Source organism: Rissa tridactyla, chromosome 2 (assembly GCF_028500815.1).
Source record: "Rissa tridactyla isolate bRisTri1 chromosome 2, bRisTri1.patW.cur.20221130, whole genome shotgun sequence".
Taxonomy (NCBI): Eukaryota; Metazoa; Chordata; class Aves; order Charadriiformes; family Laridae; genus Rissa; species Rissa tridactyla.
Window position 1 is genome coordinate 122,344,579 of NC_071467.1, and position 20,260 is coordinate 122,364,838.

The 20,260-nt window shown below is 39.1% G+C and overlaps 1 protein-coding gene across 1 annotated transcript in view; it reads left to right on the forward strand.

The window, feature by feature from the left end:
* The first annotated feature begins 1,088 nt into the window (after positions 1 to 1,088).
* The window catches only part of TOPAZ1 (testis and ovary specific TOPAZ 1), a 38,148-nt gene continuing 18,976 nt past the window's right edge, over positions 1,089 to 20,260 (forward strand). The window contains exons 1-7 of the mRNA XM_054191865.1: positions 1,089 to 2,094; positions 3,584 to 6,056; positions 10,596 to 10,663; positions 12,992 to 13,122; positions 15,108 to 15,169; positions 17,595 to 17,707; positions 20,063 to 20,148. Of these exons, the coding sequence (XP_054047840.1) occupies positions 1,089 to 2,094; positions 3,584 to 6,056; positions 10,596 to 10,663; positions 12,992 to 13,122; positions 15,108 to 15,169; positions 17,595 to 17,707; positions 20,063 to 20,148 (3,939 nt within the window). The remainder of the gene's footprint in view (positions 2,095 to 3,583; positions 6,057 to 10,595; positions 10,664 to 12,991; positions 13,123 to 15,107; positions 15,170 to 17,594; positions 17,708 to 20,062; positions 20,149 to 20,260) is intronic.

A 20,260-nucleotide genomic window follows, 5' to 3' on the forward strand; every position in this document is an offset into this window, starting at 1 on the left:
CACTGAGGTGGACGAAACACCTGAAGAAACTGGCAAGCTGGGCAGTCTGGGCTTTTTCCTACCTGACTCTCGGCTCTGGGAGAGCTGAATTTTTGCCGCAATTTGGGGCTTGGGCAGGTTTGGTGGTTCCACACAGGATCTGGGGATGCCTGGGGATGCCTCTCACCCTGCGGCTGCAGCCAGGTCTAGCGGCCTCTCACCCTGCAGCCACTGCGGCTCAGGGCTTTGGGCAACAAGGGAGCTGCACGAAGGCTCCTCAGCCGAAATTTGAGAAACCACGGCCTGGACCGAGCTCTGACAGACAAGAGGCCCAGCGTTTGCCACCCCTGTGCTCAAGAGAGCAGTGTCCGCAATGAAGGCAGCACCATTGACCCGGCAAGAAGACGAGCACAGGCGGATGGCTGCTCCGGCGACGTCTCCTCTCCCCCTGCCCGTGAGTGTCGGCCCGCCCGGCCGCGCAAAGTCCCCGGCTTCGTCCGGCCGCGGAGACTCCCTCACGCCACTGCCCTCCGCCGCCTCCCGCCCTGCGCCTGCGCCGCCCGCGCCGCCATTACCCTTCCACCCCCTTGCGGCGGGCGCCTGCCTCTCTCTTTGACAGCGGCGCGTTGCGGGCAGGCGGCGCTGACGGGGCTTAGACGAAGCGTCGAGGGACGGACGGACGGACGGACGGCTCGGTGGACGACGGACGGGGAGAGGGAGCGGGGCGCAGGGGTGGCTTGAGCGGCTGCTGTGGCGGCGCGGGAGGCAGCAGGCTGCCTGGCAGGGGCGGCCGCGGCCGCGGCCCCGTCCCCGTCCCGGAGGCGGGGGAGGCGCGGGGCTGCTTCCTCCTTCCCCCTCCGCCGTGAGGGGCTGCTCCGGGCTCGGGGCGGGGAGGGCGGTGTTGGGGCTGGCTGGTGGCCGTGGGCTTGCCCCAGGCGGCCTGGGCTTTCTGTCAGGCTGGACTCCCTGAGGCAACAGCCTGAGGGGGGTTGTGCTCCCCTCCTGGTCGGGCCTGTGCCCGCCTTGGGTGCTGTGCTAGCTGGAGTGCTGTCACCAGTGCACTGGTGAGTGGGGTTTGTGAATTTTGTTGCTGTCTCCAGGCTCCTGTGATGCCACATTTAAGGTCAGGCAAAGTGGTGACTGCCAGCGAGGTGGAGTCGGCTGACTGGATGGTCACCAGCCCAGGCTCTCTGGGTGCGGGGGTAGGACGTGAGCCAGAGGAGAAGCTGGTAGTCGAGCAGAGTTCTCACCTATCAGCAGAGAGAAAACCCGAGCAGCCCGTATCTTCCTGTTTGCAACCTGCTGTGCTCTCCAGCGTTTCCTGTGAGCAGTCTGCTCCTCATGTGCCCATGCAGGAGGAGCACGGCGAGAGTTGCCAGAAACTCCCAGGTAAAAAAACCAAGGGGATACAGCGCAGAAGGGCTGCCAGAAGCAAGAAGGGTGTAGCTCTGCCCATTTCAGACACTGCTGTATGTGAAGATTGGCAACCAGGGACCACGGCTCCAGCAATGTGGTGGGAAGACACTGGAAGGAGAGGGACAGGGCAAGGTCAACAGCTATTTTGCTCAGGAACTGCTTTGCAAAATAAATTCTTAGCAGGCCTTGAAAGGAGAGAGCATAGCTCAGAAGGACCAAATGTCTCAGGTTTCCAGGAGAGTTCAGGTGGCTCAGGAAAAAAAGGTAAATACTCTTTTATGGAAATAAAATTGCAAATCTCATCCTCAGATGAGGAAATGGAGAGCACAGAGAGACATGGTATTTCCTGTTTGCCAGAACCAGAGGTGCAGCAACCCAGAAAGGGCATGTGTAGTACTGAAATGAAAAGCACTGACTCCATGATGATACTGAAGATGCAGATGCAGAAACCAAAACTACAAGGTCCCAGAGAGAGGGGTAGATCCGCCTTGCTAGAACTGCATACGCAGTGTCCACTGTCCAAGGAAGGAGCCGTGCATCTGAGGAAGAGGGGCAGAAATGCACTGGTGTCACAGCAGCAGCAGGGTCTAAGTAGCCAAGAACAGCCGACAGCAAGAGGAAAGGTGTGCAATTGTTGCATGAAAGAAGAGCAGCAGAGCTCAAACCTTCAGAAAGGAGCACACAGCCTGGAGGAAAGTGGTAAGCACTTGTGCCCTGTTGTAGGGTGTAGCATGATAAGGGACTGGAGCTGTAGTAAGACCCCATTAGAAAGTGGAAAAAACAGGAGATCATTTTTCTTTTGCAGACGTGTCTGTGTGGGACAAAGTCATGGGGGCAGGAGGAGGCGGCCTGTCCTCTATCTCAAAGTGGGTGGCTACTAACTTATCTCAAAAAGCGTAGAGATAAAGAATTAGGGTCTGCTTTACAATGCTGTGAAACCAGTCTTAGAAGATTTTTAGAAAGAGGAAAAGCTTTTCTTGAAGGAGAAAAGCAGTTCTTTCGCACAAAGGAGAGGAGACCAGATAACCTTCTGGGCGGTGGAGGGAGGAAGGGGTATCAGCAGCAACAGGCCCCAAGTAAAATGATACTATTTTTTTCAGCCTAAAATACTGTCTGTTCATTTATGTGTAGGAGGTCACACACAAGCAGGAAAGGAGGCAGTAGTTTCAGCAAAGCCAAAATTAGTCAATTCTTCATTCATCCATATATTATCTGATTATTTTTGAATATGTATCATGCTGTCTTGTTTTAGTGCTTGCCTTTATAAGATGCTGGCGTTTTGTTTTCAGAACTTTTTGCTTTTTAGTTGTTATTCTCTGCAAAATCCTAAAAGGTGTGGAAACAAAAATTGTATTTTGGTGTTTTATGATTGTATTAAACCGGAACAATTTTGAAAAGGGATTTTTAAAAGTCTGATTTTTTTTCAGGACTATTGCCTAAAAGACATTCTTTTGACTTTGAAAGTGGGCACGTTCAAATGACAAATGTTTGCTACAGGTTATTAGTAATAAATATTTTATCTAGAAACCATATTCTGAAAAACGGAGGTATTCAAATTGCATCTTACTTACTTTGAAAACTAAGATCTAAAAAACCCAACACTCTACTAGTACATTCTTGAGTCCATTATCCAGATGTAATTTTCAGATGTACAGTTTTTTACGTAATCTGTATTTGCTCTTAAATAAAAAAATAGCATTTTATAAAAATGTAGGTCCTGTAGTTTTCCTAGATCATTTTGAACAGTCTTATGTATTTGGTTGGACTACATATCTGAAATAAATCACTATATGCTTATAAACAAGCTTTCCTATTGCAGAGAATCTGCTGTGTAAACAAAAGATTTTAAGGCTGAATGTCCAAACAGCACCTGCATTTTCTTGCTAGACTTGCTCCAATTTGGTTTCCACCTATGTTTTAAATAGACAACTTCCAATGTCTCTTTGACACCTTAAGGTCTGTTCATCTTTGCATTTTCTGAAAACAAAACATCATTTGTTACTGTAAGTCTGATTATACTGCTCAATTTAAAAAAAAAAAACAACTTTACAGAAATGTTTTAGTCTTCCACAGTGTCATGTTCTTTAGTAGCCTTGAATGTTTTTTGTTCTCTTTATAAAATACTGCAATATGGTAGTGTTTTTCCCCTTAACATATTCTTTAATGACAGTTCTTTGTTTTTAACCAGCAAAGGAAAAATGGAAAGCAGTTGAGCAAAACTCCAGTACACAGGCTGTGAAGAAGCGTAAGACAAATGGAAACATATCAGAAGATTCTAAGGAAAAGGAACTTCACCACTCTGAATCTGCTACGGTTGCTACATTAGCTGGGACTCAAAGCAAGAGCTTTCTATGCCATCCGGTAACAAAAAAGTCTGGTGTGCGGTATAAAAAAAGGAAACGTAGAATTGATCGGATCAAGTGCTTGCAAAGTTCTAGTGTGACTACAGCTGAAAAAATGAGAAATGTATCTGCAAAATGTGATGCTGAACATCACAGAAACGCCCTAAACCATTGTAATGGCTTGCTCTGTGAAACAGAAAAGAACCCATTTGTGAGATTAGAGGCCTGTAGTTACATCAATACATTTGTGAAGTCTTCAGCTAGTGGAACTACCAGCAGTTACAAATTAAGTGGATTCTTCCATGTAGCTCAGAATAAAAGAAAGTATGTTTTTCCTGATGGTACTGTAGAACAGTGTGGTATGAATTGCAGCACTGGTAGAATGCAAAATGAGAAATCACCCATAAAAGGTGGTTTCTTGTTCAATAAAGAAGAAAAAAATCAAAATGGAGAAGGGCGTTTTTCATGCTGTCAGAGTGAAAACAATATGTGTTTAAAGGGAAAAAAATGGAATATTGGTAGAAAGCGTAGAAAAAAGATGAAAATCACTGAGAAATCAGCAGGTCAGAAAATTTTCACAGACATGGCTAATGAACGCACTGAGTTTGAGTTACAAACAGAAGCGGCAGTTGCCATCTCAAGCTCCTTTGCAGTCTTGGGACTAAACCATAGAGAAGTTACTCTGTCAGCTTCATGTGATCATACATCAAATCTTCATATAGGAAAAAATACTCATGAAGGACAAAATATATCACTCTGGAGAAAGAGTAGTGCCAAATTACTTGCATTTGAAGATGGCCTTAAGAAGACATCTGAGCTCTCTGTAATAGCAAAAGGAGAAAATTCAAACAGTGTGGCACATCATTCTGCTGCCTCAGGTAGCCCAAGAGTGCTAGCTCAAGTCCATGATGTTTCTAATTTTCACAAAAGCAAGAGAGATGAAAAATTGAAGAAAGTTAATATGAAAATGCAGCAGTTTACCTGTCAGAGAACAGTACCTATGACTGGTAAAAATGTTTGGCCTTTTGAATCTTGTGCCAGGACTTCTGAATGGTTTCATAAAAATCATGGGTCCATCACAGAAGGAAAAAGACTTTTGAGGGCTGCCTTTGAGGAATCCTCTGATAAAAGCAGCGTTGAAGCTGTAGGAAACAGTGCTGTGACTGGGAATTTGAGACAGTTGGATTTGTGTATGTCATCAGCAGAAATTAACAAAGAATCTACATGTAAAATAATGGATCCAAATACTGAAAGTCTGGCTTCACCTGAAACACCAGAATCCTGTTCTGTGGATATTTATGAGACTTTGAGAATGAGCAATGAAAGTGTGGAATCACCGGTTAATACGGATAGAAGTGCCGTGGCTTTTAGCCGTGATGATACGCAAGAAGTTAAAGCAACCTTGAATTTTACAACAAAAAAAAAAGGTAAAAATGAAGGAGCTGTAACAGAAAGAAAACTGTCTGTGACAGTCCAGAATGGTACCTCTACAGGTAAAAAAAACAGAATAAACTTCAGCCGTAAAGTATCGGTAACAAAGCAGACATTTTCTGATTTAAAGCTGATGAAAGTATTAAACACTGGAAACGTGACAAAATTCAAAATTCCTTTATGCAGAAACAAACCTGAATCCAGGAAATTGGAATCTGTCCATTCATTTGAAAGAAAAACCTGTAGTCCGCTAGAGCGTCTTGACAGCACTAGGGTTTCAAAAAGGCAGAAAACAAGTGAAGAGACATCTTTGGTAAATTCTGAGCAGCAGCCTCTTTCTGTCATGAGTGAGGCTACATCTACAGCTTCCGTGAAGAAAAGAGTGGTTGAGATCAACAGTAAGGACCTTAAGCATGATATCCCTGAAAACCTTTCAAATGAGATACCTGCGCTCCCTGAACATTTTCCATTATATCCACATCTTTTCCTTGATGGACAGCTAGAGTCATCTGTACCTGATACCCATGGTACTGAATGCGTACTAAAATCTAATTTTCCTCATCAGTTTTGTAATGCAGTTGACCACCCTGTTGCACTAGAAATAGATGATGATAGCATATCAAGAGGGAATCTTTCACAACACAAAAGTCGAAATTTTCCAGATATTCTTGAAGCTTACAAAGAAGATGTTCTTGTAATTGATGTGATTCAGGATGATCCTGACCTTTTTGGAACTAGTAATGAAGAGGAGCTTGCACTCACAGACCCTGAAAATTGTCCTGTGAAGTCATCCTGTAATAGCATCTGCATTAAAGATGAAAATCAGGATATTAAGCCCGAGTATCCTGTTATCTCAGTAAATAGAGATTCAGTAGATGATAACTTTAGGTATGCATATCATTCTTTTTATTACATTAATCCTAAATACTTTGTTCTCATATCAGTATACTTTGGTTGTAGTGGTCAGGCTTCCTTACAGAATTTCAGTAATTTGTCTAAATTTGATTGAGGTATGACAGTATTCTGAATGCAAATAAATTTGTTCTTCGTAAGGACTAGGATAAACTCGAAGGAAAATACCATCCTAAAAAATCAGTTTAGCCCAAGTAGAGTAAAATATGAAAGTATAAACAAAGCTAATTAAGAATAATATTCTTAATAAATAATAATATTTTTTAATATCTGACGGTTTGAGATAGCAGATATCCCTTTGCGGGTAGTTTTTTAGTTGTAAAGTGGTATAATAGAAGTATTTTTAACTTTCTAGGGGTAGCTTATTCTTTTGCTGTATCTATTTGAGTAGATGGTTGTCTCTACAGTAGTATTCCATTCTGCCATTCTCCTTCCCTGCTTTTCTTTTATCCCTAGACGTGAATAGTTTTCAATCTGTAATTTGACTAAGACATTATAGATGTTTATGATCCTGCATCTTCATTCAGCAAGTTCCTCATGTAAATTGTTAGGCATTAATGTTTCTCTGGGTTTTGAGATGATAATAAAAGTCACTGAAGGGGAAAGGGAAGTTTAAAGTAGAAACAAACTTTTGTAAAAAGAGGTGGTAGACCTTCGTAGGATAGATTAACTTGTCAACTGTCTACTCTGTTTTTCCCCTGAGCTTTGATACTTGTATTTAATAAATGAGGCTTAAGATTAAATTTTTCATTTTACGAGGAAAAACATAAAGCTTGCATAGAAACAGTACAAGGTTTTCCTGTGAAGATTAGGGTTTTTTATTGGGAGAGGTGTTCTAATTTTCTTCCTCTGCTTTTTCTGGGTGGCTTTATGTTATCCTTATTTTAAGTAATTGTACCATCTTATAACTGCATTCATTTTTTTTTTTTAATCTTTGCTCTCCTTATCCTTTCCCCTCCATTAAATCCGTGTTCCAAAGAGGAAGGGAACCTTTTCTGAGGTGCTGGACAGTTTTTTCAGACACGAGAATATAAAACTTTCAGATGTTAATAGAATAAAACCTCTGCAAAAACAAGCCTCTGAAGAACGGGGCGAGTCTTTAGTAGGAGCATCCAACTTCTTAAGAAGCAGCTAGGCTGTATATGAGAATATTAAAGTAAGGCAAGAGACCTTACCACAGTTTTATCAGGTAGCTTATGATATCACCAGATAATACTAAGAATGGCCAGTTTATACTGTTGTTTTTTATTTTGTTAGTATTTACCAGCTACAACTGGGACTTCAACTTTGTTTGGCCAACCAAAAGAAGTGATTATGCTGGCAGAGTTGCACTCACATCACTACATATTTTTAAATAAAATGTTGTTTCTGTTAATGTCCTTTTTTTTTTTTCTCTTTAGAGATACTCTAGAGTATTGTGTATGTTTTCTTGTTTGGCTTCTTATTTTATCCATACTCAAGTTTTGCTTGGTTGGACTGTTAGTTTGTAATGCCACTTCAATCTGTCCACACAGAACAGCGAGTCAGAACTGCACTATTGTAAACAATCTCTTACTTGTATAAATATTAGTTTATATGTATGTTTTGTTTAATGTTTGGTTAATGTTCGCCATTACGCTCTAGATGAATGTAATCTAGGTGATTTTAGGTAGAAGAGCAATGCAAGCACTTAATGGCTGCACCTGGTAGTTGTTGCTGTATGTTTTGTTTAACTGTATCAATGCATAGCTTTTGTTATTATTTTCCTTCAGATTAATAAGAGCAGGCAGATGATGACGGAAAGAATCTGGATCTTTGCTAAAACTCTTTTAGTCCATGGGGATGGGCTTCAGTACATTACTTCCTGAGTACTGATCTTTTAGTCTGGCATTGTACACAGCAGTAGGAACCGTATTTCTGCTAGCAGCAAGTTATTCTGGAAGTATAGCTGGGTTGTTAAAAAGCTTTTCAAAGTTTGTTGAGTGTTACTTTTGAGTTTAATAGCATTTAAATTGTAATTGTAAAGGAAATGATTAGTGCCTTAATTTGTGGTGTTCTTCCAACCACAAAAATCTGAGATCTAGCAGCTTGTCAAAATGACAGTTGCTATAATGAAGTAATGCTTCTTATTCAACTTTTATTTTGAAACCAAAGCACTGAGACTGTGTGAAGGATGTACCAGGTTAATTCAGTAACTGACAAGTGTTCAGTGGCATCTATTTTGTTTGAGCTGTGAATTTAAACACAAAAACGTGTTTAGCCAATGCCACTTTTAATCTTTGACTGTTTGTGACCTTAAAATCTGGAGGGCTTTTCTGAGTTCTGAAAATTCAGGGATAATAATTTTTGGCTTCCAAATTTCAGATAATGAGAGCACATGTCCTTCAAAAGTAGAACACACTGCAACAGTGATTGAGGTCCAAAATTCAATAAGGCTTGTTTCTTGGGGGGTTTTTTGGTTTGTGGGTTTGGTTTGAGTTTTTTGGGTTTGGGTTTTTTTTTTTTAAGCAATCTTAACAAAGCACCCAACAACCAAGGAGGCACCTAACCTTGCTATACATCTCTCTGACTTAAAGTTTCCTAACTGCTGTAATTGTGCTTGTGCCTGTGCCCAGAACCTATGTCTCTTGAGTAAGCAGGACAAGCAGGTCCTGTCTCTTAATCCAGGAAGATTCAGAAAAGGCTCTGTGTTTCTGTCTTGAATGGTTTGATTCAGATGACCACGCTCTGACCTTTAGGATTTAGGACTGGTTATTCCTCTGGTGGTTGCATTTTAAGAAGAGAAGAGTGAGTGCTGGTCACTTCCAGGCATTAGTTGCCAGTCACAATGAAAGGATTCTGGGCCTGCAGCCGGAATGTGGTAGAGAAACTTAGTTTTCACATGTGCTTCTGTTTGCCATTTTCTATTGCCTACCCTTAAAGTGACTCCAAACAGTGCAGGTTTTTGAATCAATCAGCTGAGGTATTTTTTTTTTTCTCTGATGTAGTGAATCTAGACACTCAATTCTAAGTGGCATCCAGTATGTCTTTTCATCCCAACAGAACTAGTAGGTTCAGTGGATACCTTTGAAAACACATCAGCAGCTATTCTTGCTCTTTGGAGAATTCTGCATTTTATTGTTTTCCTTTTGAATAAAAAGCCTAGACTTGAATCAATTTTTCAATGCAAAACAGCAAACTGTTCAGCGTGGTTTGTGCAACTTGTGCTATAAAGGGAGATTTGCTTAAACTGAATCAGCAGCAGCATGCAAGAGCATCCCACATTCTGACATGGTCTAGTCTGTCTCCATTTCTGGATCTCTAAGATGTGTTGATTAGTTCTGGTTCTGTCAGCGTTCCTAGACTTGTCAGACTGGTGACTAAATGCCAAGTACTGTAATAAATGTGGTTTTCTGTATATGTTTTAGGCAGCTTCTTTACAAGAAGTTACATAAAGTGCTTCTGTAACTACACAATTAGCAGAATCTGGTAAAGATCTGAAAGTGGCTTTTGACCTGAACATGAAGATTTCAGTGTCTTGATGCCATTGAGTATTTTCAGTTTTAAGCAATGTTTATGAAGATGACAGCTTTCTGGAACTGTCTGCACTGCACTTTTACAAAAAAAGAAAGTAATTTGTTGTTGTAGGCAAAATCACTTAAATTTTACATTTCACATAAAATGTGGGGGAAAGAGGAAATAAGCCTACAGAGAGCCTGCCTCTAATAAAAAAATCCCTCTTGTCTCTGCAAACTTTCTGTAACTTATTAAACTCCGCTTCTTAATGTGTCTTGTGTATATACATAGATACCTGTACCTGAATGTTTGTATAGTTCCAAGTTACACATACTTGGGGGACTTTTCATTTCCACTAGGTTGTTGCAAATTCTCATTTTTCCACTTTACTAGACAGCTTGCTGTAATTATCCTTGGTATCATTCACCAGGTACGAGCTTCCAAGATCTGCGATAATGACGTTGTTGTTTTATATGTATTGTATATATAATATTTTAATATGTATTTTTACCTTCTGAGACTTTCTATGGAGAAATACTTGGTTTTTCCCTACTTACCTTTAAAATAGGTGAAGTAAATATCTTTCTATGAACAAACGTTTTTGTTACTCTTTGAGATTCATTGTTATACAAATTGCCTTGAATATAAAATTACTATAAATCACATTTTGTAGAAGCTGATGAATTGCCTCATTATCACAGTATTTCCATAATTTGCTAGACAGAGATTTCCTTTCTCAGTATTTTAGGCAAAGGTGAAAAGGGAAAATCAGCTTTTACTGACAAATTTTGAATCCCAAAATTTGAAATGACGTTTGAAATGTCTTGGTTTTACTTAACATATTTAGGTGTATATCTACAGGGATGAACGTAAGAAAGCCAAAAGAGAGAATTAAGAACAGTCTTAAAACAGCGAGCTGTATGTAAGGCTTCTGTCCATAGCTAAAAGCATTACTGAGAACTTTAATTTTATGTAACTGGTTAGATTAATTCTGCTTTTTTGCAAAATGGAAGTCTTAAATACAATTTCTGTTCAAAACAGACATGTTACCATGCAAGAATCTGCAGTGTCAAATGATACTGAAAATTCCTGTGATTGGGTGCTAAAAGGTAAGAGTCTTTGGACTTCTACTTCTACTTTACACATCAAATGAGAACTTGTCAGTTCAGTAGTATCTTTTTATTGTGAAAGCGATTTGTTTTCTAATGCATACGAAATGGATGTCTTTTGAAATGATACAAACCTGAGCCTTACAGAGAGCACCTACTTCTCTGTGGTACTTGTCTGTTCATAGCACTGGGGGATTTGGGGGTTTTGATTGGGGTTGGTTTTTTTTTTTGACATCTCTCTGATACTTCAGGCAAGGAATTCTGTTAGTTGATGAGATGATAGTGAGACAGTACTGCGATACTGCTTTGGAGTCTGACTCGTAATCTCGCTTGGTTGTTCTCTTGTGTTCATCAGCAGACAGAATTTTATAATAGGGTTTTTTTCGAGGTTGTACTTTTGGGTTTTGTGTATGCTATGCCCATTCCTCTGACAAATGGTTTTGCTTTTTAAGGATGCTTCTGTTTTTTTAGAGAAGGATACTTCTGACTTAGTGGTTTTTTCTTCCTGTTTTAAGCAGAACAGTCCAAATTGGCAGCATCTGAATGTGATTTGTTTTGTTTTCTACAGCTTGCATACAGACCTACTATGCGAAGTATGTCTGATGTGGAAGTTTCTCTTAGATAGGTTGGAGGAACAGGATTTTGACTTTGAACAGAAGCCCTTTACTGACACGCTGGCGAAGGCACAGAGTGCTAAGTCTGTTTTTTGAAGGTTCTTGGTGTTTCTCTTCCTGGTGTCTGGCACTCTGCCAGTATGTATTGATTTTGCTGCAGGCTGGAAAAGTGTCTGACACTACCTCGTCTGCTGTTTTCTTGTATTAGTGTATTATGTTCATGTAGAAAGAGTGAGTGATTTGGGAAGATGTAGCCTCCTGGAGAAAAAGGATTGAATAGTGACTGTTTGGGAGAGAGAAAGTTTCAGGCTCCAGTGATTAGAGGGCAAAATAAAAGGTAATGAGGGTTTAAGAGCTCAGACACCAAGAAGTAGACACAAGTTCCCTGAGGAGGAGTAGGGAAGAAGTACACAGTTAGGCCTCTGGTGATGTAAAGAGCCGGAGGGGCTGGTGCTATGGCATCTGCAGTACTGAGATGATTGAAAACAAACCTGGGAGCAAGTGAGTCCTGTAGTATTTAGTAATTTCTGCATTTTCTTAGACTGTTTGTTGGTTTACTTCATGTTCTAACGAATTTTGAGTCTGAAAGTCTTTGGGTCTTTTTGTCATGTTTAAAATAAAGAAAAAGGTTTAAGTAGGTCCTTCTTCCCACATGTGAGAAACTTAGGATCACATCACACTCTTAAATTAATATGCGTATGGTAACTTATGTTTGATGTATAACTTTTTAAAGACCCGTACAGAACAAAAGAAAGGTGCTTCGTTTTTGTGATTACTGTCAATTTATGTATTTATTTAGAAATATGTATTACTGCTTTGGTGTCTTGTGTTCTGTAGTGAGTTCATGGCTGCTTGTCTCAGTGGTTTCACAGTCTAAGGGCAACAAACACTACAGTTAACGTGTTCTGGATGACATCAATCCTCTTCATCTTTCAGGTGGAAATCTTAATGTAGATTGTCTTCACGCAGATGTGTCTTGTACTGATGATCATACAGCAACCAGTGACTAGAAGATAAAAGCCTTTCCAATAATAATCTGATTATTTCTTCCTGTATCTGGACAATGCAGTGCAGTTGAAATTCATTCATGTGATCTAATGAAATAGTGAATTTCTTTTCTGTATAGAGCTCTTCTATTGTACATAAACAGCTGCTTCAGAAAGCTGCAGTCAGGTGTTCTGTTCATTTCCTGTGGCATCTGCAAAAGGTGCTGAAATTTCCTGACACTAGATTCTCATTGAGTTTACTGGATTACAGGAATTTGGAGTTTCTCAGAGCTGTCTATATTTAGTTCAGGGCTGCATCATGTCATTACGATTAGCATATCCCCTTCTCCAGCAAAGACTAAGTCTTTATTTGCTTAGCAAATTACCATACATAACTTTGGCTGTGTTTTAATAACAAAGATTAACTGAATTTATCTCTAAAATATTGAATTCAATATTATATAAATAAACCTGTTGTACTGTTCTACAGGGGCTATTACAGAACATGCAGCTTGGATAGAATTTTAATTGCAGATTCAGTTTAATATTTATTTGAAATGGTTCATGCTTTAAAGGTGAAGTAATTTTACATATAAATTTCACATTTAGGAAGTTCTAGGAGTTCTTAAATGTCATTAGTATTAAGGCTTTGTAATATTTGGGAAATTAAAGCTTTGTTGCCTTGTAGCATGGAAAACACGTAAAGTAATGTGTTCATACGTTTTCAGCTACGGATATTAAAACTCACAACTCCTCCAGAGGAAGCAGTCCTTTGGGAGGTGTTACTGAGGACTTTCTTGAAGATGAGCAACTGAGAGAACTAGATGAACTTCTAAAGAGTTATGACGTGGAAAGAAAGGTACTGAGAAGCCATGCTTTCTGTCACTAAGTAGTTTAAGAAATGATAGTCCATGCAATTGGATAATTTTAATTACTAATGCTGTTTTATCGATAAAATTTTTAATTTCCTATAATGAAAAGAATATTAGCGTTTCATAGATTACTGTGCTATTGACAATGTAAGTTTTACTTGACAGAACATATTTAACATGTCACTAATAATTCATCTGCAAATTTGAAATGAAACAAGGTATTTTATGTCAGTTGTTACAGTAATTCTGTATTACTAACTGCATGAAAATTACTGTTCCAGTGAACACCTAAAATCACTACTGTGTATATGTGGCATTTTTACATAACATGCCTAGTTTTAAAAGTTGGTGTTAAATGCGTCTCACCACACAGTCTCAGAAGGATGGGGTGGTGTTGGAAAGCTGGGGAGCTGCAGAGCCATCTTACATCCAATGAGGATCATTCTGTGGCTCATTGCTTGGGCAGAAGGGCATTAACATTAACATACTGACTTCATGACAGTTCAGAGGGAACATTCAGCCATTGCCTTGCTCACTGACTTTTTCTGACCTTTCTGATCTCCCTGTCCTCCTTCCTCTAGATAATGTCTAGGTCTTTTAAGACTTGCTGAAGTTTTATACCATTTACTACTTTGATAATGGATTAGAATTTACATCTCACCACCACTCAGACATAGCTGCTGATAGCATTTACTGTTTTTCACTACTTCAAGAGTGGATAATGGTTTTAACTGGATAAGTTAAACTAAAATTCACATGGCTAAAAACTGGTAAGTAATTGATAAGATAATCAAACAGTAGGGAATCACTTTCCATGGCAAAATAATTATTTAAAAGCAGAATAGAAACATTCCCTTCAGCAAATGGGGTTGGGGCTGCTAACATCTGATTCACAAAGTGAACAGTGCCATTCTTGTTCCCTGACCTCTTAGAGAGGGTCTGTCAAATAGTATACGTTACTGGAGGTGTAGTACTTGTTGCGGTATTGCCAGGTCAGTCCCATTTGGGCTACTTCATAGTGTCCTAATGTTGGCTTTTCTGCGCTGTGTTGGACAACAGTAAATACGTACAGCTAATGTCACCCAAACCGCAAACTTAAGACACAAAATACATGCTACAGCCCTAAAACTATTCCTGTATGTGGTTGGAAAAGTAGCTGTGCCGACCTGGAGAGGGAGTGGAATGGCAGAACGCTTGTTGCAAGTATTCTACCATTTAGGGTGATACTTGGTGTTGGGGGTTTTTTTTGATGGCTTTTCCAACTAATAATGCCGTGAGAAGGACTAAAACTAACCATGGAGAAAACCCTAAAAATATTTGGGGAACTAGTCAAATGAAGTTTGGAAATCCGATGAGAGCATATCCACGTCTAATTCTTTGGCTATTGTGAATTTGTGATACAATGTGAAGTTCAAGTTACTTCATGAATAATGGACAAAACAAAGCCAGGATTCCATGACTTTATTCTACATCAGTCTCTCAGATTCTCACCTGTAAATATGGTAGGTGCTGTCTTTTTTTCTCCATATCTTTGGGATTTTTTTTACCTATACACCATGTTCTGCAGCTGAGCAACAGTCTTAGATTTCTCCTCAGCACAGCTTTATGTGTTCATTAAACGGTGGAATGTCTTTTGCGGGTGTCTACAAACCTGTCAGGTGCAGTTAAAATAGGGCAGTGGGCCTAAAAATTGCTGGGATTATCAGTGGGAGCAAAGAGAATTGAAGACAATCATGTCACTTTTTTTCCAATTAAAAATCACAATTTTAAAGATCACAGAGTATATTGGCAGTGTGTCCATTTAAAAAGATGGTGTAAGAGTAAACCTACAGTCCAAATTGCAGTTTTTACAGTCAAGACTATATGTCACACCCTCCAACCATCACTAACAGTTTTAAGTCTGTAGTGTAAAGCATAAAAGGCTTAGTAGTGCTTCGCTGTGTCTGAGAGTACGTTTTAAATATCTTCACAGTACAGGTTTGCAGATGGAGTGCCTGCTGTTAAACAAGAAAAAAAGGGTGAAGCTGAAAAAAGGTATATATACTGTGTCCTTCATGTAACCTGTGATGTTCCCCAGTTACTGTACAAATGAAATGTGATGTTTTTACCGAAACACCATCACCATTTTCAATTTTTCTGTGTTATTGTGACTATGTGATGAAGAAAATAAATACGTGAAATAATATAATTTCGCTGTGCAAAGTACAAGTATAGTCATAGCCTGACAGGACAATAGAGGTTATTTTGTCCTCTGGCTGGTGACAAAATATATCCACTTTATGCCAGTGTCTCACCTTGGCATCTCAGTGTGGGTATAGCATAAGATACATTTCCAGCCACAACAGCATTTACCAGAACTTAAAAAAAAAAAATAATAATCCATGAAACTTTAAGCTTTCTTTTATGCCTCTCAGGACTTTCTAAACCAATGAAAGAATTGAAAGATCTCATTCAAATTCAGGCTGACAAATATTTGAACAGCAGTAGAAAAAGTTGCTTAAAAACATGCCATGTGGAATTAAGCATGTGTTTTACTGTTCTGCTAGCTTCAAGCTGTGCTTACAGTGTTTATTGTACATATGACTTAAAATGTCAAATGAAGAAACTTACTTTCAACATCAGCCCAAAACAGAAGCAGAATAAAACTTTGTAGAAAAAGTATACTTAACTGATGAAATACTTAAGTAATTAGAAGAGAAACAACTGATATTTCAGAGTCATTTTCACAATAATCAAGAAACCTTAGCAGGCATAGAAGAGGGTATTGCTTTTTTCCAGTACTGGTCACAGTTCTGTGACAGACTTGAAGTGTACCAGAATTCTGTTAAACGGAGAATATTGCATCTTTTCATTAATCCACTAGAGAGCTCCAAGCTCCTCCTCCTGGTAAAATACCCATTTAAATTTATCTTCGTAGCATAAATAGTTCTTTATGCTATAGAATAAGTAGATTATGCTGTATAAAATGTTTGTGCAAGCGATACTGCATTACTTCCTTAGTTGAAATGCAGCACACTCTGTGATTAGAGAAGAGGCATTTATTCTTTCATTTGGAGTCAAACTATTTTCTCTAGTTTTACTCAAAAATATTACCATTGCAAAGTTTCATCAAGAAGAAAACACAGTTACTGTTCACAGAATCATGGAATTTTTCAGAGTTGGAAGGGACCTCTAGAGATCATCTAGTCCAACTCCCCTGCTAAAGCAGGATTGCCTAGAGTTCTAATTTAGCAAACTCCGCTTCTAGTGATGCTGTTATTTAAAAAAAATAAATTGATTGTAGAGCTATACAGTTTACAGTTCCTGGCAAAATGGTGTGTAATTTCATGTCTAGATTAAAAAAAAAGCTGAGATTGTTATCCTGAAGGTAAGCTACTATGAAAATCCTGTTGTGCCAGATCTGAGGCTGGCATCACAAGGAAGCATAAAAAAAATTTTACATGGTAACTTGAAAATTCAGAATAACTAGATCTTCAAATTTTTTTTCTCTGGAGACCAATACAATACATTGACTAGAATAAAAATAAATATTCATTTTGAAGAGTGTGGATTTATTAGAGAGAATTTATTCGTCTCTGCCATAGCATTTTTATTTCGAACTGTGTAAAAAGCAGCTTGCAATTTAGGAAAGATTTGAATTATCGTGGCTATGAGAAGTATTAAATAGCTAGAATGTGCCCCTCATAGGGGATAGCAAGTCTCTCTCTGTCTCCAAACAGCAAGCAGGCTGAAGTGCCCTTTGTACTGAACCTAGATTCTTAATTGAAGGGGGGAGGGAAGGAGGAGCTCATGAAAGGGGTTTATTTTTTTCTGTGGCTTTATTTACAAATAAGAAAGAGATCACTAAATATTTTGCTACTGATACTTGTAGCTTATTTTGGAAAACATCATAGTTTAGTAGTTTAATTACCTGCAATGTACATATTTGGAAGTAGTTAAAGGCAGAAGTGTCTTTAATTGGAGTTCCTTTGAAATCACCTAAATCTTCTGCCACGTAGAGTCGGTTACTAGGAAAGAAAACAGTTGGCTCTTCAAATGTAATTTCAAAAGCTTTGTGGATTACTTCTTTGGCAGATATTACATAAAAGACTACTGAAAAGTAGTTACTTCTTCAGAGGTGACAGAAATCATCTCAGTCTTCCTGTCAGCATAGTGGAACAAAAATAGAAGTGGTTCATGGCTGCTTTTTCTACTTATTTATTGAATTTCATATAGTTACACTTTAGAACAGAATAATCTCAGCTAAAATCATAATCACATTGGAACAGGCAATGAGAGTAACGAAAGTAAAGTTTTTGGGACTACTAACTATTTAAACTTACAGCAAGTTTTTAAGTGTTGTATAAGTTGTTAAAAAAATTCTTTTATACGCTTAATCCTCCTTTTTAGGTGTTTAGTATATGGGAGAGGCACCTGTTTAATTTGTTTAAACAACTTTTTGTTTTTTGATACTCAACAGTGACTCTAAATACAAAGATCTTGTGAACTGTGAATTGCTACCACGATTGCCATTGCATGCCCCAAAAGTAAATGTCCTTAGTGAAACTACAGTGACGAAACCCCGGACAAATGGTATCGTATGCTGTATTGGTGAACCCTTCAGAATTTATTTTTTGTGTGTGTTTTATTTACACAAAATCATAAGGAATTTCTTCAGTTCCTGAAGGCATTGGCTGGTATTTGTTTTAGTTTGCATACACAGAAGCAAAAATGCAAGCTCTCATATGATAGGTTAGCGAGGTTGATTGGGTTGGATTTTTTAGCAGAATCCTATTAGGTAGGGTCAAATAGCAATCATTCTAGCTTGGCATGTATGGTTTTCAGATTCTTTAATGGTACAGCAATGTCTGCATTCTTAGTATTTTGACGGATAGTGTTTGAGACATGTTATTGGTAAGTAACTTTTTTTTCTTTATTTGTGGTCAGAGAACATACATGACTGCAGATTTGCTTGTTATCTGTTGGCAAAACTTGGCTAAGGGATTTTCCCACCTTGCCAAAGGTCAGAACTTGTTCTTTATGCCAGTTCACATGTTTGTGAGGCATTCACTAGACTGGATCAAGGAAATGATCTAGATTTAATAAGCAGCACTTCATTTTGACCTGGTATATTTCACACCTGGGACAGGTACTTCTTAAGTGTCTCTGCCACCAGAGAAATCATAATGTAATGGAACTGTGGTCAAAGTTTCCTTCTCTTTTTTTCCGTACATAACAACTTCGACATTTAGCTGTACATAAATGCATTGTTTTATTTGGCATACAAGATAGAGAGAACCAGAAATCATAGAATCATAGAATCATTTAGGTTGGAAAAGACCCTTGGGATCATCAAGTCCAACCATCAACTCCACTCTACAAAGTTCTCCCCTACACCATATCCCTTAACACCGCATCTAAATGAGTCTTAAACACATTCAGGGATGGTGACTCCACCACCTCCCTGGGCAGCCTATTCCAGTGTCTGACCACTCTTTCTGTGAAGAATTTTTTCCTAATGTCCAGCCTAAACCTACCCTGCTGCAGCTTGAACCCATTCCCTCTTGTTCTATCGCTAATTACCTGTGAGAAGAGACCACCACCAACCTCTCTACAGTGTCCTTTCAAGTAGTTGTAGAGAGCGATGAGGTCTCCCCTCGGCCTCCTCTTCCTCAAACTAAACAGTCCCAGCTCCTTCAATCGCTCCTCATAAGATTTATTCTCCAGGCCCTTCACCAGCTTCGTTGCCCTCCTCTGCACTCGCTCCAGCACCTCGATATCTCTCTCGTATTGAGGTGCCCAGAACTGGACACAATACTCAAGGTGTGGCCTCAACAGTGCCGAGTACAGGGGGACAATCACCTCCCTACTTCTGCTGGTCACACTATTTCTAATACAAGCCAGGATGCCATTGGCTTTCTTGGCCACCTGGACACGCTGCTGGCTCATGTTCAGCCGCTTGTCCATTAGAACCCCCAGGTCCTTTTCTGCCAGGCAGCTCTCCAGCCACACTTCCCCAAGCCTGTAGCGATGCATGGGGTTGTTGTGGCCCAAGTGCAGGACCTGGCACTTGGCCTTGTTGAAGCACATTCCATTAGCATTGGCCCATCGATCCAATCTATCCGAGTCTCTCTGTAGAGCCTCCCTATCCTCATGCAGATCAACACTCCCGCTTAGCTTCCTGTCATCTGCAGACTTGCTGATGATACAAATCGATTACTTTTGGATAGACAGTGCATTACAACAGCTGTTTTGGGAATTAGTGTTTTCAGAATTACTGGTTAATATGGATGTTAATAAACATGGATCTCCTGAATTGAGAACAGTGGCAGAGGTTTTTACTTAGTTTCAAATTATATTGCCGGTCTTTATGGAGTAGAAAATTTGAACTTTTATGTTCCACTATTCATTTTTCAGAGGAAGAAATCTGTTATCAATAATAATTAAAGTTCTAAAACCAAGTTTCATGGTTAAGAAACCAGTAACTGACATTGGGCTTTAGCTTGATAATGCACTGCTTAAAACATAGGGTATGAAAGGTTTTATATTTTAATTCTGGAAAAATAGTTTAAATTTGTGGCTAGTGATGTGGGAATGCAGAGATTGCTGATAAAGTCGGGGGGGGCCCTCCTTTTAAAATTAAAAGTTTGGGTTATTTTTATTACATTTCTTTTCTGGTCTCTGTAAGTTAGATTAGAAACCTTGGATAAAGTAATGAAGTTTTTGATTTAAACGTGCTTACTCTTGAAGTTTGTGTAAAGTCTCAGTCTTAAGATAATTAAGAAAGCTGTAACTTAAATTACTGGCTTTAGATTGTATTAATCAAATTCTCATTAATCATTGCTGTGACTTGAAGGAACTATAAAGGAAAATAAGATAAACGAGAATGATTTCAGTATGATTCGTTTTATTACATGAACCATTTATTGCCCTCATTCTAATTTTTAGATTACAGATTTTCAGTAAAAAGTTCTTTACTGCCATTACAAAATCACGGAGATTTTGAGCCATGGAAGATGGAAAAAAATGCAATTGTGAGTTGTTAAATCCTTAATGATTACTGATCCTTTGGCGCTAATTTTGTTATGGTTATTCAAACAATTCTCCATATATATAGTCAGAAATTATCAATCTATGTATGTTTAC